At 52.0% G+C, this 22,830-nt stretch overlaps 1 protein-coding gene across 1 annotated transcript in view; it reads left to right on the forward strand.

Annotated features, from left to right (window-relative positions):
- Positions 1-22,830, forward strand: part of VAC14 (VAC14 component of PIKFYVE complex) — a 124,229-nt gene that overhangs the window by 31,997 nt on the left and 69,402 nt on the right. The window contains exons 10-12 of the mRNA XM_032284420.1: positions 3,623-3,686; positions 12,879-13,023; positions 13,277-13,342. Of these exons, the coding sequence (XP_032140311.1) occupies positions 3,623-3,686; positions 12,879-13,023; positions 13,277-13,342 (275 nt within the window). The remainder of the gene's footprint in view (positions 1-3,622; positions 3,687-12,878; positions 13,024-13,276; positions 13,343-22,830) is intronic.

The following is a 22,830-nucleotide window of genomic DNA, read 5'->3' on the forward strand; positions in this document are numbered from 1 at the left end:
GGGCCTTGGCACTAGGTGGACGAGCATCTCAGCATGCCCAGCCCCCTGCCACAGCTGCCCCTGTCCCCTCCGAACTGTGCCCTGGGTCTACAGGGACAGACGGCAGTACAGACATGGAAATAAAGGCCCCCTTTACTAGGAGAAAAGGTGTATGGCCCGCACCTAGAATAGCACTGCCCTAAGCCACAGGACAGAGTGAAAGACACAAGTTGCAGAAGATACACTGCGATCCCATTTATGTTTACAAAATAAGAAGTAGGACAGTGCAAGGCAGCACGGGAGTGTGACCTACAGGTAGAGAAAAGTAAGACTGAAGATTCAGGAAAGAAAGAGGTTGTGCTTTGTGTTTGAAAATTTTTAGAATGAGGATATATTTTACTTGTATAATTTAACACTTTTAAGAGACCAATTCTGGTATCGTTTGAATAATGATATAAATAATGATTGTTTTGATTTATAACCCATGGAATAATATCAATATCCAGGAATCCATAATGACATAAAAGAATTAACTAATGGTGAAGAAGGGACAGCTCTGGGCATGGTGGCTCACGCCTGTAATCCCAGCACTTTTAGAGGCCAAGGTGGGTGGATCACTTGAGGTCAGGAGTTCAATACCAGCCTGGCTAACATGGCGAAACCCCATCTTTACTAATAAAACAAAATTGGCTGGGTGCAGTGGCTCACACCTGTAATCCCAGCACTTTGGGAGGCCATCACAAGGTCAGCGGATGAAGACCATCCTGGCCAACATAGTGAAACCCTGTCTCTACTAAAAATACAAAAATTAGCTAGGTATGGTGGTGTGCACCTGTAATCCTACTCAGGAGGCTGAGGCAGGAGAATCAGGTAATCGCTTGAACCCGGGAGGCGGAGGTTGCAGCTAGCTGAGATCTTGCCACTACACTCTGTCCTGATGACAGAGTGACACTGTCCAAAAAAGAAAAAAAAATAGCCAGACGTGGTGGCACTTGACTGTAATCTCAACTAGTTGGGAGTCTTAGGCATGAGAATCATTTGAACCTGGGAGACGGAGGTTGCAGTGAGCCCAGATCACACCATTATAGTACACCATCCTGGACAACAGAGTCAAACTAAAAAAAAAAAAAAAAAAAAAAAAAGGAGGGAAGGAAAGGAAGGAGGGAGGGAGGGAATCACCATAAGGCAAATTCCACAGGAATGTTTGCAGGCCTGAGTGCTGCAGTCCATCACTGGGGACATGTTTTGGGGAAAACAGAATATTTGTCTAATCTCAAGTATCCTCCCCAAGATATTTATTAATTACAAACAGAAAAACAGTAGCCTTACAGGAGAGAAACCCAGCAGACACTGTCTTCATCAGGTGATGAGGTTAACGTCACTAGTAACGAGGCCAGCAGACAACACGCGCCCCCGATCGGTGCACTGAGACGTGACACTTCGTGACATTACTCCAAAGATGTGTAACTCCCTATTCATGGAAAAGCATGAGACCAACCCAGACGGGGAGACAGTTCTGCAGAGTAACTGACCAGGGCTTTAAAAATGTCAAGTTTTTGAAAGATACACAGATTGAGGGGCTGTCACAGATTGGAGGAGACAAAAAAGCCGGTTTAGCTAAATGCAGTGTGAGATCCTGGAACAAAAGGCCAGGAATGGAAAATCCTGTGATGTTCAAATTAGGGTAACTGTTTAGTTAATGGTATTGAATCGATGTTAAACTTGTGGGTTTAATACTGAACTATGGGGCCAGGTGTGATGGCTCATGCCTGTAATCCCAGCACTTTGGGAGGCTGAGATGGTCGGATCAGATGAACCCAGGAGTTTGAAACCAGCCTGGGTAACATGGCAAAACCCCATCTCTAGTGAAAATACAAAAAAAAAAAAAAATTATCCAGACTTGATGGTATGTGCCTATAGTCCCAGCTACCCTGGAGGCTGAGGTGGGCTCAATCTCTTGAGCCCAGGAGGCAGAGATTGCAGTGAACCAAGGTTGTGCCACTGTACCCCAGCCTGGGCAACAGAGCCGAGACTCTGTCTCAAAAAAAAAAGATAATTGAACTATGGGTATGTACAATATTAGCATTAGGGACTGCTGCCTGGAGGATATACAAAGAATTCTCTACTCTTTTTGCATCATTTCTATGCCTCTAAAATTATTTCACAACTAGAAAAATAGGAGTATGGAATTTTTTCCTAGAGCACTTCCCGCCCCAAACACTGCAGACTGCCAGCCCCTTCCTCCCTCCTCAGTGCAGTGAGAGCCATGGCCAGGGCCCAGACAGGTTGAAGGCGAATGGGATCCTACTGGCAGCCTTCCAGATCTGGAACATCTTGGCTCTTTAGGAAATTTGATTCGATGCCAAAAGAAAAAGGTTGGAATTTAAAGGTTTTTCGCCTTAACGGCGAAAAAATAAATAGCTGATGCCGGAAAGATGCTTTTCTACCCTAGGTTGTGTGACAGTAAGTTAAATACTGATGACATGTATTGAGTTGGCCACTTGGAGGAAGTCTCGGGCACAATGCAGTCACAGTCCTTTGTCCAAAGTCATTTTTTAAGCCCTTTATTGAGATAGAATTCATATACCACACAATCCACCCAGCATCAAGTGTACAATTAAGTGACTTCTGTAGATTCACAGGGTTGTGTAACCATCACCACAAGCAATTTTAGAATATTTTCAGTGCCTTTGAAAGAATCCCTTAGCCGTTATACCCTGCTCCCCGTCTCCTCCAGTCCTAGGCAACCTCCAGTCTACTTTCTCTCTCCATAGGCTTGCCTGTTCTAAACACTTTCGTGAAAGGGAATCATACAATATGTAGTCTTTTGTGATTGGCTTCTTTCACCTAACAGTGCTTTTAAAGTTCATTCATGTTGTGGCATACACACATCAGTACTTCATTCCTTTGTATTGCCAAATCATAGTCCATTGTGTGGCTGTACCACACCTTATTTATCCATTCATTCGCTGATAGACATTTGGGTTGCTTCTACTTTTTGGCTGTTGTAGATAATGCTGATGTGAACACAACTGATGTACCAGGTTTCATGTGGCCATAAGTTTTCATTTCTCTTTGGTGTATACCTAGGAATGGAACTCCTGAGTCATGTGTTGACTCTGTTTAGCCTTTCGAGGAATGGCCAGACTGTTCTCCAAAGCAGCTTGCATCATTTTACATTCCCGCCAGCAATGTACGAGGTTTCCAGTTTCTCCACATCCTCACCAACACTTGCAATTATCTGTCTTTTATTTTAGCCATCCTGATGGGTGTCCAGTAATATCTTGTAGTTTTCATTTGCATTTTCCTGATGGCTAAGGATGCTGGGTATCTTTCATTTTAAACATCCATTCCCCTCAGGCCAGTGATCCCCTCTGAGATTTGCTGGATGTGTTCAGCACCGGAGTCCCCTCCTTATGAGATCACTGTGCCTTCAAACTTACAAGCGTGGGGTCTATCCCAAGAGCTTTGGAGAATGACTGGGCATTGGATCCTCAGGGCTCCAGAGCCATGGTCCTTTTGAAAAGCCTGAATCAAGGTTTGGGGCACTGGAGAGTTGTATGTGTGCTTGTCACAGGGGTCTTGTTTAGTCAAGAGACCTGACAGCTTTTCATGACTGCTTTTGTTCCTCTTCCTCTCCCAGGACGTCCAGATGTTTCCTGTGACTCCAGCTTCAGTTGCGGCATCAGTGTCTTCACTGCAGCCAGGTAAGTGGTTTGTTTCAGCCAGAGGGTTTGTGGAAACTGATCTTTCCTGGAGGCAGGAGACTACAGCGATGACCCAAGGCAAATACTGCTCACGGCCGCTTCTTTTGGGACACCGTCATACACAAAGGAGTTACTTGATGAGGGAATCTGAAGGACACTGAGCAAGCCCACCCCATCCAGGCTGATGGATAGATAGGGTGGATTAGAAGCCACTGGGGGCCAGGCGTGGTGGCTCATGCCTCTAACCCAGCACTTCAGGAGGTTGAGGCAGACAGATCACTTGAGTTCAGGAATTCAAGGCCAGCCTGGGCCACATGGTGAGACCCAGTTTCTACTAAAAATACAAAAGATTAGCTGGGCGTGGTGGTACGTGCCTATAGTCCCAGCTACTTAGCGAGGCTGAGGTGGGAGGATCACTTGAGCCTGAGGTGGGCTGAGGTTGAAGTGAGCTGAGATCATGCCACTGCACTCCAGCCTGATGACAGAGTAAGATCATGTCTTTAAAAAAAGGAATAGAAGAGAATGGATTGTTCTTGCTTATTTTTAAATACTTTTTTAAAAAATTAAGCTATTGGCCGGGCGCGGTGGCTCAAGCCTGTAATCTCAGCACTTTGGGAGGCCGAGGCGGGTGGATCACGAGGTCAAGAGATGGAGACCATCCTGGTCAACATGGTGAAACCCCGTCTCTACTAAAAATACAAAACATTAGCTGGGCATGGTGGCGCGTGCCTGTAATCCCAGCTACTCAGGAGGCTGAGGCAGGAGAATTGCCTGAACCCAGGAGGCGGAGGTTGCGGTGAGCCGAGATCGCGCCATTGTACTCCAGCCTGGGTAACAAGAGCGAAACTCTGTCTCAAAAAAAAAAAAATTAAGCTATTGAAGGTCAGTAAATGCAAGTTGTGATAATAAAAGGGAGACACTTACAGGTGCCTTGACTCAGCGCCTTCTGTTTGTCCAGGATGATGTGGGGCCAACAGGACTGACAAGGGGAAGTCTGTTCAAGGACAGCCTGGAGCATGGGCAGTCATTAATCATCTCTGAGATTAAGACTAAATCACAGGCCCCAGGAGCTGTCCTCTCCGGTGCTCCTAGGTCAGCTGCAATGGCACAGTCTTCCACATGGGGGCAGTGCAGGCCAAGCAGCAAAATAATTCTCTTTGCAGCTCCCTCCAGACCCCCCACAAGGTGATGGGACTCCCAGGGGAGAGCACTGTCACGGTTCTACCCTGGCCTGAATCCTTTGGACTTGCCTATGTCACTTTTCCTTTGGGTGGCATTGGCACCTCTGGGGCTGGAGTGGACAGCAGGTCTCATACAGGGGTTTCTTCCCTCTGAGCTGGACAGTGAACCTGGGCCCTGGGAGAGCCAGTCACTCATGAAGAGAAAATGCGGACTCTGCCCCAAGAGGCTCTCCTCCCCAGACCCCTAGGACCCCTCCCCTGTTGATGTCATTTGTGAACTTCTCCTCCTCCCTCTGCACCCCAAGCATGTTTTCCAAGCACACAGGTACAGCTGAGTATAAAACGTGCCCCTAGACAGCCCCACGTTGGTGGAGCAGATCAGTGAACGTTGCCCATTCTCATTTTCACTTAGTTGTCACGCATTGCATTGCACCTGCCCACGCTCACCGCTGCAGGCTGCAAGATGAGAGTCCGCCCCGAATGTGTCCCTGACCTTTAGTTACTCTAGTGGTGAGGCAGAGAAGTAGGCAGGAAGTTACTGGAAAGGGGAGCAATTGCTGTGAGGGGTGAAGTTACTGGTAAAGGAGGGCCATGGTGCCCAAGCCCAGGCGCTGAGAAGAGTGGCTGCGAATAACAGTCAACGCCAGGGAGCACAGCGAGGCATCCAGGGCCCAGCGTGGTCCTTAACCTTTGTGTTGGATCCTTTAGCTTTGTCTTAGTCCTGTGGGGTTAGTAGTATTACTTTCATGGCAGGGGTAAGAAGGGAGGGAAGAATAGGGACTGCTCTGTGGACAGTGGATCTCGGAGGGGTTCGGGTGGACACAGACCCACCAGGAAGCCACCACCGTTGTCCCCATCAGAGGGGATGGGGGCTCAGGCTGGGGAGGGGGCAGCATGTGGACAAAGTTGGGTGGGTTTGAGCTCCATGTTCAAGGTAGAACTGACAGGACTAGCTGATGGATTGGGTGGGGTAGGCAGGAGAGAGGTGTGGGAAAGACTGCCTTCTAGAAGTTTGGTGTGAGCCAGACCCTGGCTGTCTTGATGTACTTTGTACTCTGGGGCTGGAAGGAAGAGCAGGTGTGGTTGGGGCAGTCAAGAGCTCTGTTCCAGGTAACTGAGCGTCCCAGGAGAAGCGGGGAGGCAGACTCAGGTACTGGTTCCTGGAACTCAGGGAGCAGTCAGACAGACATTCGGGGACTGACATCAGTCCTCCTGCAGAGGACTTAACTTTTGCACTGGAGACTGTGGAGACGGCGTCACAAGTGGGAACGGCAGGATCCTCCCTCTGGCAGCCAAAAGCCTGTTGTAGACTCGTCTCTGTCATCTGGGCTGTGGGGATTGAGGGGGAGGTCTAGGAGAAGGCAGAGGTAGGGCTTAACCCATGAGATGCGGAGGGGGCACAGCTGTCCTCTGTCTCGCTGGAGAGACTGCGCTGTGGTGGCTGGGACGGGCCTATAGGATCCCTCAGTTCTTATGCTAAGGCCAGGAACCACTAGACTGGAACCAGGGTTTTGGTTTATACCTATCATCCAGGAGCCGATTTCAAATCCTACCTAAAATCCAAACCGTCCTACCTGAAAAACAACAAATGATCTAGTGCTTCCTGACTCCTGGTGACAGAGGTCCCTGCATGGCAGCTGCATAGTCTGCGTCACCAGCTGTGCTCAAGAGGTGGGCGCCTTGTAAAACCAGAGCCAAGATGCTCAGGCCACAGCCCACCACCTTTTTCCCACAGGTGGTATTGACACAGTGAGACTGAGCGTAGACACAGTGGGATCGTGCAGGGTCACCAGATAGCCAGCCCCACCCTGCGATTCTTCAGGTGCACTGCTTGCCCAGGGCACCCCATGAGGTCACCAGTTTACTTAGTTCAGGTCTGCCCATGATGGTAGCCGGAATGGAGACTCCTCCCACGGCAGAAAGGCATTCCCGCCTGGCAGAAAACTGCCATGCCATTGACCTTTGGAGAGCCTGATGAAAGCTATGGACCCTCCTCCAAAAACATGCACATCCACGGCTGGGTGCAGTGCCTCACACCTGTAATCCCACACTTTGGAAGGCCAAGGCAGGTGGATTACCTGAGGTCAGGAGTTTGAAATCAGGCTGACCAACATAGCAAAAAAGAAAAAAAAAAAATTAGCTGGATGTGGTGGCACTTACCTGTAATCCCATCTACTTGGGAAGCTGAAGCAGGAGAATTGCTTGAACCGGGGAGGCAGAGGTTTCAGTGAACCAAGATCATGCCACTGCACTCTAGCCCGGTTAACAGAACAAGACTCTGTCACACACACACACACACACACACACACACACACAAAATGCACATTCACATGAAATTCTGAATGCACTTTCAGGAGTTCAAGGATCACCATGGAAGCAATCCTTGCACCCCAGATCTTTTCATAAAAGATTTCTCACTTGGACCGAAACACAGGGAGATTTTACTGGCTAAACCCAAGAGCGGAAGCCTCCCTCTTCCCCCTCCCTCATCTCCCCTCTTCCTGCGATGCTGGAGAAGTTCACCACAGAAGAAAGCGACCTGGAAAAGCAGGGGGTGACGAGGTGGCTTAGGTCTGGCTTCCTTCACCCTCCAGAGCAGGGGAAATACATGGGCGGTTGAAAATTGAACTCCCCAGGGAGGGGTGGAGAGTGAAGGAACCAGGATGGAGGAAGCATGCTTGCAGCTGAGGAAAGGGTTAAGAGAAATGTCTCCTCTGGGTGTGCTCTCTCTCGTGACTGCTCTGAGTGGTGGAGCCAGCTGCCTGGATCCACGCCCTAACTCCAGAATGCCTGGCTGTGGCCTTGGGCAAGTAGCTTGATTTCCCCCGCCTCAGTTTGCTTATCTTTCAACTCAGTGTAATGATAGTACTGACCTCAAAGGGATATGGCTCTTCAGTGAGTTAAAGTGTGTAAAGAACAGCCAGGCGTGGTGGCTCACACCTGTAATCCCAGCACTTTGGGAGGCCAAGGCAGGCTGGTTGGAGGCCAACCCCAGGAGTCAGAGACTAGCCCAGGGCAGCATAGCAAAAACCCATTTCTACAAAACATACAAAAATGAGCTGGATATGGTGGCACATTCCTATAGTTCAGGCTACTCAGGAGGCTGAGGTGGGAGGATCACTCGAGCCCTGGAGCCCAAGACTGCAGTGAGCCGTGATTGCACCACGGCATTCCAGCCTGGGTGACAGAGCAAGACCCTGTCTCAATGATAATAATTTTTAAAAGTTTTTTAAGCATGTAAAGAACATAGCATGGTGCCTGGTCCACAGAAAGCACTTTACACATTTTAGCTACAGTGGTTATTACAAGAACCTTATTATTCCCATCTTACAAAAAACAGACCCAGAGAGGTTCACTTCTTGCCCAAAGTCACTCAACTAATTAGTAGCCAAATTGGAATTTAAGCTAGATCTGCCTGACTCCAGAGCCCATGCATTTAACTTTATTACTTGCAGTTGGAGAATTCCAGAAGTTTTGCAGTTGGCCTCCCTAACTCATTCGATGCAGTTCTCAAACAGATGTTATATGAACAGTCCCCCCTCTGACGCCCAGGCAGTTGCCAGGGGTCATGATGTTTTCAGTGACACCAGCTCTGGGGTAGCTGGCTGCCCTATACATAAGCAGGCAGAAAGTTCTAGAAATCAGTATTTCCCAGCTTTTAGCATCTGCTGATTGGAAAAATTTATAATTATCTATATTTTAAAAAGCAACTTCACTTTCAGAAGCAACTCTGTTTTTAGATTTACCTCTCTTCTAGTTTGATTAGAGATTTAACCTGAAGACCATAAAAAGTTAGACAGAAATGAAGTGCTGTCTCCCGGAGAGAACAACTGGAACTTGTTATTATTTATTGGTAGTATCAGAAGCATTATTCAGTAAGTCTGTATTTTAATAGCCATAGCAGTGCCATGCATTTGAAAACTATAGTACGTGTATGTCTAAGACATTCATTATAAGATGCTTTATGAGAAAATGCTCCGTGAAAATGGAATTTTGTAGACACCTTGAAATAACTCAGAAGCCCCCAGGAGTGACTCGTCTAGACTTTTTGGAACTGATGCTGACATGTATTTTAAACTGTGAGTGAGCTCCCTCTGTTCTTGATGAGTAAGGTAAGCCGGGACAGCAGGGTGCCACGTCTCAGGCTCCAGCCCGCCAGCTGGCAGGCTGAGCACATCATGCAGTGTGCCCCTCTAGGTAGGGTGCAGTGTCCCAGATCCCCATTCCCCTGCTGAGCATGCACAGAGCTTGGCAGTGGCAGCCAACCCTGCCCAGCAGAGCAACTGGGAGCTGACAGCAGCAGGGATCTTGACCCTCCCTTTCCCAGGCACTAAGATCAGTTTCCCTGGCGCTGTAGGGTCCACCTGCTTCCCATGACCTCCATCTCCAGCCAGGCAAGGGAAGAGGGGCCCAGGGGGAGTGTCTCCAGCCCAGGGAATGAGTGCTTGATATATGGCCTCATGGCCTCGGACAAGTCTCGTACTGTCCCGACCTGGGGCTTGCTCATCCGTGCCTTGAAGGATTGGGTTACCTGCCCATGAGTTCCCTTTCAGTGATGAGGTTGTGGGTTGGATACGGCAGGACCACCTCAGCAGCAGCCTGAAGATGCCCGTATCTTCAGGTTCGCTGTGTTCAGGTGTTTGCTCGTCAGAGAATGTTAATACGAAAAGTGCTGCCACTTCACATACCGGCTCCCTGAAATGCTGCCATTCTTTGGCCGTGACACAGCACCCCTTGCAGGAGAGGCCCCACAGGCTGGTCAGCAGCATCTGAGGGCCACTGTGCATTTCAGAGCTCTGCTTGCAGAGGGGCTGTCCAGCCTGGTGTCTTGGCCCTTTTGGATTCTGAGTGTGCCCTGGACAGGTGGGAGCATCGGGCTTCCCCCGTGTCCTGTGTCTCTCCTTCTTTTTCTTTTTTTTTGAGACAGGGTCTTGCTCTGTCACCCAGACTGGAGTACAGTGACATAATCATAGCTCACCATAGCCTCAACTGTCTGGGCTCAGGTGATCCTCCCACCTCAGCCTCCCAAGTGGCTGGGACCCTAAGAATGTGCCACCACATCCAGCTAATTTTAAAAATTTTTAATAGAGATGGGGTCTTGCTGTGTTGCCCAGGCTGGGTCTCGAACTTACGGCCTCAAGTCATCCTCCTGCCTCAGCCTCCCAGAGTGCTGGGATTTCAGATGTGAGCCACTGTCTCCCCTTCTGACAAGAAAATACACTGAAAAATGTGTGCTCACCTCCTTCCACTGACTCCTGGAGCTGCCAGGTATTCCCTGGGCTTGGAGGGGCCAGTCCACACAGGAGCTGCCATTCTGCTGCCCCTCCCAGGAGACAGTGGAGGTGATGCCACAGGGACCCTCTCTGAGCCTGCTATGCTGGTCAGGAAGCTGAGCTGTGTTGCGGGTAAGATTATTCTGGAGTCAGACTGATCAGATCCAGACTACCAGCCCCACCACCCCCGGCTGTGTAACCTTGGGCCGGTTACTTCATGTCCGTGTGCTTTAGTTCCCTCTTCTCCGAAATGGAAGTGGCATGCCTTAGGTCACAGGGCTTTTTAAGGAGTGATGTGAGGCTGTGTAGGAAAGTGCCCAGCAGAGTGTTCACTTTTCAGAACCATCATGGCTGTCATTACTATCAGAGCTGTTATTCCCCTGGGGGCTCAGACCACTAAGCCTTCCCCATGCCCATGGAATAGGGGACCTGGTCACAGCACTGCCTGCCTCCTCACCAGCAGCTCCAGGGTAGTCCCGAGTCTCCCAGGGAAATGAGGGAAAACAAGGCCTTCCTCCCTGGGGCCTGTTTCAGCTAAGCTTGTCGCAGTGATTTGCCAGGCACGGGGTCCTTGTGACACCCTGGACCCTGGCTCCTGCTGGAAAGGGGCTCACTACAGACTTCGGGGCTCACAGGGTCAGGAAAGACCAGGTTGGGGGTGGGGTGGCTTCTGTGCACCTGCTTTGCATAAGGCCCTGGGCTGCAGGGAGGCATCTCTTCCACCGCCAGGACACGAGCTTCTCTAGCCAGGGGATTCTGCTGGCCCAAGAAACATACAGAACAGTACATAATGGAAGGAGCTCTGCAGGAGGCAAGCCAGGGTGGGCAAAGGAGGAGCGGAGAGATAAAACAGTAAATGCTGGCTGCCAGAGATGACAAGAAAATACTCAGAAAGCCCTGGCGTGGACTGCCGTGTGACCTGTGCGGTAGCCACGTGGCTACGGAGCACCTGGTGGCTGCTCTGGACTGAGGTGCACCATAACCATGAAATGCCCAGCAGGTCCCAAAAGCTTAGGGCACCAAATAGAATATAATAGAATATAAAGTATTTGGTTGGGAATATTTATATTGACATTATATTGATTACACGTTGAGATGCTAATATTTGGGATACATTGGTCAGTTAAAACATAGCATTAAAATTTATTTCACTTTTTTCTTTCTCCTTTTTAATTTAAAAGTGAAAGATGTAAAATTACATCTGTGGTTCTTGTTGTATTTCTGCTGGACAGTACACTTGAGAGAAACTGATTAAGAGATTGGTGGAGCCGGTGTTTAAAACCGCCCAGGACTCCTCTGCCTGTGCAGTCCCTGTCTGTCTCAGGCTAGCAAAGATTTAAGTGTTTTGGTATCCTCAGAAGACACTAGGAACTTGCAGCCGTGTGGCCGATAGGGAGATCACAGTGGTTACCCACCCAGAGGCTCAGTTCTGGGCTCCGTGGCTGTATCACATGCCCAGAGCTCCTGGCCACCAGAGGATAGATGTACCCACTCTTGCCCCTGGAACATGCACCATGGGGATCATCAAACCATATTAAATAGCAATTCCTCTCAGCAATTATAGAGCGCAGAATCGTACCCTTTAGGGATTCACATCAAATGAGCTTCAGAGAGGCTGCAGGCGAGTGAGGAAAGCACAGCCATCAGTTCCTGATGCACATGAATAATTGAGCAGCCTAGAAATGCCACAGAAGACCATTTTGTACCGGCAGGGGACTTATCTGCCTGGCCCAGGTCCTTGGGAAACGCAGCCCCTGGCCTGCACCTGTAAGGCTCCGTTTGAGAAGTACGGTGTAATGCGTCAGTAGGAAAGGAGCGCCTCCCCGACATCCTGACATTTTCTACCCATGATGTCCCTACCCTTGAAAATCCAGCCTGTGCCAGGGAGCAGTGCTTTGGATGGAAAACAAACTCTTAGCCTCCCAGCAGCACCCAGCGACCCACAGGCTGCTTAGCAGGACTTTGGGGACCAGCAAGGCTTCAGTCCACAGAAGCCAGGGGGCCTCCTGTGCCCACCAGAGCAAAAATACTCCTGAGCAATATCAGTTTCTCATAGGTAGAGGCTCTGTTACCACTTCCCCAATCCAAAGGAGCTCATTTTGGCCTCACAGGCAACTCTCAAGGTATCTCCTAGGCCAGATGTGCTGAGTGCCCTGGAGCAGGGTGCAGTGACAAGGCACAGTGACTAGCCTCAATCCCTGACCTCACTCGAGAAACATCCGTCAGGTGGCTGGTGAAGGGCCTGGCAGAGGTCAACAGTTGTTACTGGGACCTTCCTCTGGATCTGGTGATTTTGTGTTATCAAGAAAGGGTCTAAACGTCATGGCCTGAGCCTGGTCAGATCAGCTCAGTGACTTGGAGAGGGTTTCTCCCCCTGTACAAGCCAGGTTAGTGCTGGAGAAAGAAAAGGAAGTGAGCGGGAGCCCAGGAGATCCATCCTTGTCCCCCAGACATGGTTATGGTTCCAGCCCAGCATCAAGCTCCAAACGCCTTTGGAATGGGAGAGACAGAAGCACCCCCTCAAGCCTCTGGGCTGGGCTGGGCAGGGCAGGGCAGGGCTGGTGGGAGACCAGCAAGGATGTGTGGGATCAGGTCATCCCTGGCCCCCGACCACCCTTCCCAGAACAGCGGTTAGCAGTGTGTGGTACAGGATGTGCAGGCCCAGGTGGTGCCGTGACTCCATGGGAGAGGGCTATCATGGGCTTCACCTCTGCTCTCCCTCCCGGTCTTACCCACAGCACTGAAAGAGCTCCAGTGACCCTGCACCTCGACGGGATCGTACAGGTCCTAAACTGCCACCTCAGTGACACGACCATTGGGATGATGACTAGGATTGCGGTTCTCAAGTGGCTCTACCACCTGTACATCAAAACTCCTCGGAAGGTGAGCCCCGGGCCCTTCAAGCCAGGGAGCCTCTTCTGGGTCCACCTTGGTTATCTGGGGCCTGCCCATGGTTGGTAGGATTTTTGTCATTGCACTTCAAGAGAGACCCTGGCCATCAGAGAAGTGACAGGTGCTACCAGGAGTCCTCGGTGGGTCGGGGAGGAAAGTGGTCCGTGCAGACCCGCGGGACACTGCCCCGAGCGCAGTTCCAGAGCGAGGGGCGTGCTCACAGGCACCCCTCCTCTCTCTCCAGATGTTCCGGCACACAGACAGCCTCTTCCCTATCCTACTGCAGACATTATCGGACGAGTCAGATGAGGTAAGTCACCACTGCCACCCGTCCTTATGGAATGTTGGCTGCCCTGCCTCCCCTTGTTAGTGACTGATGGGCCCTTAGAGCTGAGATATCCCTATTTTGGTACGGTGCATCTTTCCTTTTGGTAAAGCTGTGTTTAAGACTCACTTTGGGGCCAGGCTCAGTGGCTTGCAGTTATAATCCCAGCACTCTGGAAGGCCAAGGTGGGTGGATCACTTGAGGCCAGGAGTTCAAGACCAGCATGGCCAGCATGGTGAAACCTCGTCTCTACTAAAAATACAAAAATTAACCAAGCATGGTGGTATGTGCCTGTACTCCCAGCTGCTCAGGAGGTTGAGGCGGGAGAATTGCTTGAACCCGGAGGCAGAGGTTGCAGTGAGCCAAGATCGTACCGTTGCACTCCAGCTTGGGCGACAAAGTGAGACCCTGTCTCAAAAAAAAAAAAAAAAAATCACTGGAGACCCTTCTGAAGCACCTGGGGCTGGGTGTCAGTGAGGGAGGTGGCAGAGGGCAGGTGGGGAGCTTGGTCTTGGGGTCGGGCTGCCCAAAGGCAAGACATTTAGTATCTCCGCATCTCAGCATCAGTTTTCGTCTGGTCGATGGGGGTAGTAACCACGGGGGATGTAAGAGCAAAACGATCCACATAAAATGCTAAGCACGACGCCGGGCCCCTGCAGCGCGCGCAGTTAGCGCTGGTTGTGTTACTCATTTCAGCTGGACTCCATCGCGATCTCTAGTTTGAAATTGGACTCTTAAGCTTTGCCTTTTGGGGGCCACCAAGAGCTGCTGCTGCAGAGGGAGAGGCTGACCCAGATCCCAGGCAGCAGGAGAACCCTCCATGAGAGCCAGAGTGCAGAGGCTGGCCTGGGAGGTGGAGGGGGCACTTGGGTCCTCCTGTCCTCTGGGCAAGAGTCTCTGCAGTCACACACGCCTTTCTGCACACCATTCTCAGCCGTGCCTATTGCGTGGTGTTCCTTTACAGGGCTCCCCTGCCTCCCAGCCAAGCGGCAGGATTTGCAGCCGGGCATGCTCATTGCATGGCAGCATCCCATTCCTCTGTCCATACCCGCCCTTCAGGCTGCGTGTCAGATGCTGACGGTCTAAGCCGAGCCTCAACCCACTTTCCTCTTCCGAGCTCCCAGGCACTGTGAGCTGCGGGCAGAGCTGTGTCTCCATGAGACAGCCGGCTTGTGAATCAGCAGACCTGCCCACACTGCAGAGAATGGACCAGGCTAGGTTGGGGGAAGGGAGCATGCTGTGGCTCACCATGCCCCATGGAGTGAGGCTCCTCGGTCTTCCCTGGGCTGGTGCCAGACTTGTTGGGGGGCCCAGGCAGCTGTCCTGCAGCCTGAATTTACTTTCCTGATCCTGGGCTGAAGAGAGAAATGGACAGGCAGGTATCAGCCTCTAGATCCTCTGAGGTTTTCTGCATTACCAGAAAAATCCAAAACAGATGGTCTGTGAGTGTGCCCTTGGCCTCTCCTGCCTACCCCCCGCCCCCATGCACACACACACACACCCCCTCTCTTCCTGCACCACCCCCCGCAGTACGAGGCCCAGGTGGACGTGGCCCATTCTGCCTGGAGTTAGGAGTGACTCACTGCACAGTCACATCCCTCATTTCAATACAAAAAGGAAGAGCAGAACCTTGCTGATTGGTTCCTTCCCTAGGACTTCGCTGGAAGCAGCTGAGTTTTCAGTCCTTTAAATTGAGTTGTTTAATCCCATCCAGCTTTCTGTGCTGGAAATTGGTTTTTGTGTGCGTGTGCATTTAAAGGGAGCAGGCGGAGATGCAGTCCATTAAACAGCGCTGTTCAGGCTTCGGCTGTGGAAACTCGATTTGCTGAAGTGCCAAATGTTGTCAGGGCTTTCAGGCACGTCTTGTGGGCCTGAACTGGGGAGAGCATGGAAGCTGCTCTGGGGGACAGTTGACGACAGTTGGGGGAACCATAACGGCAGTGAAGAGCCCCTGCTTCCCCTTCTCTCTAGAGGAGGGATTTGGGGACCTTAATCATCAGTGGTGAGTCCTGATTCTGCCACGTCCTGGTTCCTTTCCAGAATCACATTCCTCAGTGTCCCCTGCTTTGTCTTTGCTGAGCCTGAGGGTGTGCTGTGTGTTTGACAATGGGAACACAGCCATGAACGAGACGAAGCCCATCTTCTCCTGAAATTTGCTTTCTACGATATCTAGAAAGGGCTATCAGGATTTTTCAAATATTCCCATACACAGCCCTGATCTTGAATTGGAGCTCTCTGGGATTCAAGATTATGAAAGCCCATTTGGCCAAGCAGGAACGTAGACAGATAGGTCCCCTCCCACCAGAGTCCTCACTCACGGAAGTGAACCTCAGTGCTCCCTGCGAAGGCTCGCACATCCAGCTTGGCAGCCCTGCAGCACTGGTTGTGGTGGAAGACTCTTAATTGTAGAAAGTCATTACCGTGTTAGGAACCACGCTAGACCCTTCACCTGTGTCTGTAGAACCCTCACAATGGCTGTCTGCGGGGAGTCCTCTTACTTCCATTTTGCAGTTCAGAAAACAAAGTTCTGAGGGGTTCCTGTGACCTGCACACAGCCAGGAGGTGGTGGAGTCCAAACCCAGAGCCAGATCTGTTTGACACTAAAGCCCTGCCCCTCAGTTGCTTCCTCACCGCTGGAGTCTCAGCCAGCGTGCCCCCAGCCCCCACGTCAGCAGCGGGACAGAGAGCGTTTGTGTGGTTATATCTCCCTCCTCATTTCCTCGTGATTTCACCAGGGTAAGGTTTTGTAGTCTTTTTCTCCTGTTCCAGTTCTTAAGCGTGGAGAGGGGTGTATATTTTTTGTTCTTTGGGGGGTTTTTTGAGATGGAATCTCGCTCTACCGCCCAGGCTGGAGTGTAGTGCTGCGATGTCTGCTCACTGCAGCCTCCACCTCCTGGGTTCAAGGAATCCTCCTGCCTCAGCCAAGGATTACAGACAAGAAGCTAGGTTTACAGACATGCACCGCTATACCCGGCAAACTTTTTGTTTATTTAGTAGAGATGAGCTTTCACCATGTTGGCCAGGCTGGTCTCGAACTCCTGACATCAAGTGATCTGCCCGCCTTGGCCTCCCAAAGTGCTGGGATTACAGACATGAGCCACCATGCCCAGCCAGTATATGTACTTTGGAAAAGCTCCCCCTTCAACCCCCATATCCTTCGTCTGCTTTTCTTATTGATCTGTAACAGCCCTTTGTATATTTGGGACATTCGCTTTGTCATCTGTGTTGCAAATGTCTTGCTCTCCTGGGATGGTTGTGATAAACCCACATGCTCCTTCCTCTTGCTGAGAGCCACTGCTGTCAGGGGACAGTGCGCTCAGGTGTTGGTGATGCAAGAGCTGGCATGGGCGCAGCAGAGCCTCAGAGACCCAGCCAGCCATCTCTCACAGTCCCACGGGCGCGTGGCCTCACTGGGGTGTCTTGTCCGCCATTGTTCCCCAGTTCCACCGAGTGACACCTCGTTAGTCTCCGCCCTCTGGCATCCTCAGTTGTCTCTGCCTTTCCATTATTCAAGATAAGTGGCTGTTTCCTCAGTACCGCCTGCTCCTTGCAGACATTATCTGAAAATCCCTTTTGTGAAAAAGAATTTGCAGGTGTCAAATTAATATTCCTGGCACTGGTGTAGAAATCCTCCCATAGCTACAGATCCAATTGTTTTTTAAGTGAAAATTTGACCCTGATTTCCACAGTGCAGACTGCAGGGTGCATGCTCACAGCATCCTGCTGGGTCCCTGTTTGGGAGGTAGGGCTGCTGCTTCCCCTGCCCAGAAGGTACCAATGGTCGGCTGCCTGGCAGCCAGGCAGCCGCTATGCTGCCTGAGTGAGTTCTGTCTATAAAATGGCCATAGCCCCACCTGTGAATATCCATGGGATGGGGGTCCTCTCCATGGTCCTGATGGTGAGATCTCAGGTGGTCCCCAACTCCTAGGCACACCGCCTCCCAACCCTCATTTAGAAGTCTCAAGGTGATCACAGTCTCAGGAAAATCCTGGAAGGATATCTGTTCCCCTCTGAGTGAACGTGGACGTCCCGGACAGGGTTGACCCCGCCTTGAATTCTAGCTGTAAACCTTCCTTGCCAGGACCCTGGGCAAGGAGTTTCGCCTCCCTGGGCCTGTGAAAGGGAGCTAATGATGTCTACACATGCCTCATAGGCATGTTTAAAGAGAAAGTATAAAGCCCCTACCCAGATCTCAGCCCCTTGTAATGACCTGTCTGTCATTAAAAGTTTGTTTGGGAAACTTGGCCTGTCACTGTGGTGAACTCCCCCACCCAGGAGCCAGGCTCTTCCTAGTCCTGTGAGCCATCTTGATGTCCTTCGGTAATGCTTTAGAGTCTTTTTTATAGGTTTTATTCGTTCCCGATGAATACTCTCAGTGTTTGGTAATTTTGTTGTGATTTTGGATGACTTCCCTCCTGGTTCTTCCTTCCCTGACACTGACATGTCTTCAGGTGACACTGAGGCCTGTGGTTAAGAGCACAGGCTTTGGGTTCAGGAAGTCTAGGAGTCCACCCTGGGCTCTGGCACTTAATGGTTGGCAACCTAGCCTCTCTAAGCTTCAGGTTCCTTATTTGTAAACAGAAAATAATAATGAAAGGCTACTCCCAAGTTTGTTATAAGGATGAAATGAGATCATGAATGTCAGATGCTCAGCTCAGGACCCGGCACATGTAAACCCACGATAAGCAGTAGCTCCTGTGATGGGGGAGGTCGTTTCTGTGAAGGGCCTGGAGATGCACATTGAGTTCGGGGCGACGGGCTCTGCCTCTGCTCCGAGTCCTCTCTGGCTCCGCTTTAGCAGCAAAAGCCGGGACAGAAGCTGCCCTCTGTTTTCCTGCCTATCTCTAGAGGCTGGAGGACCTCAGAGGTGTTCAAGGGACTTGAGTTGCATTTTGAGGTCACAGAAAGGCAGACGAGGACACAGGGGGCCGCAGGACTGGCCTCCTGTGCATTTTTCTCCCCTCCTGTCCTCCCTTCTCCAGCCTCCCCAGCACTTCTGGGCTGGGGCTGCCCAGAGCAGGAGTGAGGCTGCATTCAGCACAAGCCTCACTCATCAGAGCCCCATTGTCAGCGACTTCATAATGCCACTTCCCCAACTTGTAGGCGGAAGGGCTCTAGCTGGCTGCGCTGGGTCCAGGGAGAGGAGAAGTGGTGTCCTTAGCAGAGGACCTGCATCGGGGCCTCCACAGCCACAGCTCTCACTCAGAAGCAAAACCTTTGAGATCCCGAAGGCATGTCCTGCTGGGCCCAGTCATCAGCATGAACTGTTTTCTTTGCAGCTGGGCCTACAGAGAGAGTGTCCCCAGAGTCTTCCCAGCATCTCGGAGCCGGGGTGTCCTTAACACTTTGGAGAAGAGGGTCTCAACCCAGGAGGAACTCCCCTCTTCCCCCTCCCTTAGCTTCAGAGTAACAGAAACATTGCTGCTGGGAGTTTGTGGCTCATGTGACTGGTGTAGATGCAGAGAAAAGAAATGCCAACCACCTTTCCGGGAAATTTGGAAAATAGGATTCCGAAGGCATTTTTCATGGCAGTGGTAGCGTTTCTAGTTCGGAAACTCACTCACTGCGTGAGGAACATGGACCAGCTGTCACACCCACTGTGGCACAGCCATGACTCAGGAGGAAAGGGAGTGATTTAAGGGCACCTGAAAAGCATCTGTACATTGCTTACGGTACATACACCATGGGTACAGCAGTGTACTCAGTCCAAGGTGGCCCGGTACCTCCCCAACCCAGTGGTACCTTGGTTGAGGACAGGTACCAGAAGTGCCTAACCCATGGGATAGAACCCCAAGGGCTGTCCCAGCCTCTGCTAAGTTCTGAGGGGAGAGGATTAGGGCTCCTTCAGGGGCTCTTCTCTTTGGTGGCAAATGCCCTATTCAGCCCTCCTTGGACGCAGGCCTCTCAGCCCCTCACCAGAGGGGTAGGTGCTGGGAAGCAGTCCCTGTTGTGCCCTAGACTGTATTTTAAGGTGTGATTTGCTTTGGTATGGAAGGAAAGGGAAATTTCATTTGTTTTCATGGTGCCCGTCCTAGGAGAAATGGATCAGAAAAACTCCGGAGGTTCTCAGATCTGAAAGGAGAGCGCTCACTGGGGCCAGGCCGACTCGCCAGAAAGAGAAGCAAATCTTGGGGCTCGCCTAGGTGCCCAGAGGAGCAGCCCAGCTTGGGCTGGCAGTGCCACGCCTGCCTGCAGCCCCAGCCCAGAGCAGAGCAATGCTGAGGGGAGGCTGCCTGGCTTCCTGCCTGAAGGCAGGAGCAGCCCTGTGTGTCACCCCATCGTGCCTCTTCCGTTCCCCAGCCTCATGCCACCCGGTCCACAAAAGTCCTCCCCTACCTTATCCTTCCCAAGCAGTCCTTGTCACCATGGTCTGGTGTGTCAGCCAACTGGGTCCCAGGGCTCATCTGCCTGCTTTAAAAGAATTTAATTCTTGACAATGGGGGCTTTGGCCTGGGGTCCCACCTAGGGGAAGCCCCAAACCCCAGAGCTGTGCTGTGAGGAATCGGGGGGCAGGCAGAGTGCCCTAGGTTCCAAGGTGGCTGAGGCTGCTCTCTTCCATCCACCAGAGGGAGGGCCTGCTACTGCCATCCCTCAGCGTCCACCCCAAAATGGGGCTTCCACTGAAGTAGAAGCCCCTTCATTTTAGGGCAGCTTAGAGAGCCAATGACGGTCCCTCCACCACCCCCACTGCAGCTCTCTTCAGGAACCACGGTGGGTTGTGTGTCAACCCCTCACATCAGTGGGAGGAGATGCGAGGAAGAGAGGATACAGGCTGAAGTCTGCAGGCTTTGTACCCTGTTTTGAGCGCGTTGCATCTGTGTCTTAATGAATCCACAAGGCGGTCCAGGAGTGATCTGTTACCCCCAGGTGTGAGGAGGATCACTTGCCCAAGGTCACACTGCCAGCAGCCAGAATTGGCAGTCAAATCTGACTCCAGAGCATCCCACACAAGGAGTCGCCTCACTGCAGAGCAGGGACCCAGCCCAGGGTGGGGGCACTGCCTTATCCAGGCCCTCCGCTGACCCAATGGGGTTTTGTCCTTGGCTGACCTTCAGTTCTAGATGCACCTTCTCCCTCTGCACATTTGGCTTTGACCTCATTCCCCTGCCCCTTCCCAGGACCCATAGCTGTCCCTGGCTGCTCACTGACATGGGGGCCCCCAGCTCCCTTCCAGGGCTCAGTTCAAAAGCCCTCTCCATCTTCCACCTGGCTGGTCTTCTCCCACAAGGGCTGAGGCCAGTGGCCAGGCCTGCTGCAGGGCAGTGTGGAAGCCGCCTGGGTGTAGATCAGGAGGGCCGGTCTCTGCCCTCTCACTGCCCACCTCTCCACAGGACCAGGCAGGTCATACAACACCACCTCACTTCAGTTTTCTTCCCAGAGTGCTGGGGTTGGACTGGATGGTCTGAGGTCCCTTCCAGCCCTGAATCTGTGTGGTCCTGACTCTGCTCCCTGGAATACTAATGCTGACTGCTTAGAAGCGGACATTCTTCCATAAGAACGGGACTTGTTTTTCCTCCTATTTGTGCCTCAGTGTTCACTTCCCTCCAATTTTCATTCCATCCACTCTCCAAAACAAAAACACCCCTCCACCCCCACCTCAATTCTGTGGCTGTCTTTAAACTCAGATCACGCACTAAGGTACAACCGCAGCCCAGAGAACAGGGGTACCGTGTCAGTGCCCAGAGAACTTGACTCCTCCTGCCAAGAGCCCAGCCTGCAGGGGAAGAGGTGCTGGGCGGGCGCTGATGGCCCGGGGACCCTCTTCCTAAGGCACCCTCCTGGGGCCTTGCCGAGGGCAGGGGACACTGCCCTCTATCACCTCTCCCCATGGCTGTCCCTGCACCTTTTTCTGGGGCCTTCTGAGAGCAAGCGAGAAGGAGCCATGAGCCAGGGAGAAGAGCCACCATCAGCCAGCGAAACATCTAGACTCCAGTCACGGTCCTGGGTCTTCTTCCTCAGGGACAGCCCCGCAGCAGAGGTGCCAGCAGCCACCACTGGGGATTCAGGGAGGACTGTGGTCTTCTCAAAGGAGGCTTGACAGCAAATCGTTGCTAGGGAAGCGAGGAGAATGGCAAGACAGCAGTCCCAGAACTGTATCCACCAAGAAGCCCTCTGCCCATCCTTCATTCTTCCAGATTTTCCCACCTTGTGGTTTCAGTGCCCACAGCAGCCACCCCAGAGCACACCCCAGTACAGCCTCACCACCTCCCTCCAGAGAAGACAGGGCTCTGTGCCAGGAGGGTTTGAGTATTCACCTCCACATTCCTTGCCCTGGGCAGATGGACCAGTGAGGACCCAGAGCTGGGCACAGTAACTGCTGTGAGTGGATTGGGGGCTGGGAGGGTACTGCCTGGCTCCTGGTGAAGGCAGAGGTTGGACTGAGAACCGTGGGAGAAAGGTAGGCTGCTCTCCCAGAGGCTGTGCCTCTGGCAGTAGAAGGAACCCCGCCAAGGGGAGCCAGTGTAGCTGGCCTTTCCCTGAGGCAGGGTTGGGCCCTCTCGCTCACTCTTCCTAGAGCCAAGCTGTAGGGCGAGTTGCCTGCAGGGCTGAGCGCACTATCCGGCCCCATCTCAAGCCACACAGCAGAGCCATTGAAACCAGGGCTGTCACCAGAATTCCCTGGAGCTTCTAAAATCCAGCTGCTTGGGCCCTATTCGCGGCCTTCCTCAATTGTCCCTCAAGCAGAGCCTGGGTGCCCAGGGGCTGGTGTTTTTCACATGCTCCCTGGTGGGTTTGGTGCACATCGCTCATTGGGAGCACAGATGCGGACCAGCATGAGCTCTTGCTTGGAGACTGCAGGCCATATGCCCCCAGCTGTCAGCTCTGGGGCCCTCTCTACGCAGCCCTAGGTGTGGCAGCCAAGCCAGGGCCCCTGTTTTTCACCCCACTTAGCATTCCTGGTGTCCTCAGAAGTCAAAATTTCATCCAAGTCGTATGTTGGTTTTTCCTCCTCTGGAAATGGCCAAGGCTGAATTGGCCAGATTTCCCAGGCACCTCCCTGTTAGCAAGTCATAAGGCCCGCAGACTGGGCAGGAGCTTGAGTGAGCCTGGGTGAGCCCAGGTGAGCCCAGAGATACAGAGGACTGGGCCTGTCCCCCCACTGCTAACAAGACCTAGCATTTCACACTGGCCTGCTCTGTTCCAGACCCTGTGCTTGGCCCCTGTGAGTGATCTTAGTTTATCTTCACAATCAGACAACCTTCATGGGTAGGTCCCATCGTTTTTCCCATTTCCCCTAAGAGGAAACAGGGGAAGTTAAATAACTTGGGCCAGATCTCACTTAGGTGCTCCATGAAGCCTAGTTTATCTGTCTGTCTGACACACACACACACACACACACACACACACACACACACACACCCACCCCCTCCTTCCTCCTGCACATCAAGGCTACGCCGGGTTCCGTCTATCTCCGATCCCTCTCCATGATGGCCCATTAGGTGGGAGCTCTGTGAGGATGGTCCATCCAGCCC

Source organism: Sapajus apella, unplaced genomic scaffold (genome assembly GCF_009761245.1).
Source record: "Sapajus apella isolate SASKATOON/1434 unplaced genomic scaffold, GSC_monkey_1.0 scaffold15, whole genome shotgun sequence".
Taxonomy (NCBI): Eukaryota; Metazoa; Chordata; class Mammalia; order Primates; family Cebidae; genus Sapajus; species Sapajus apella.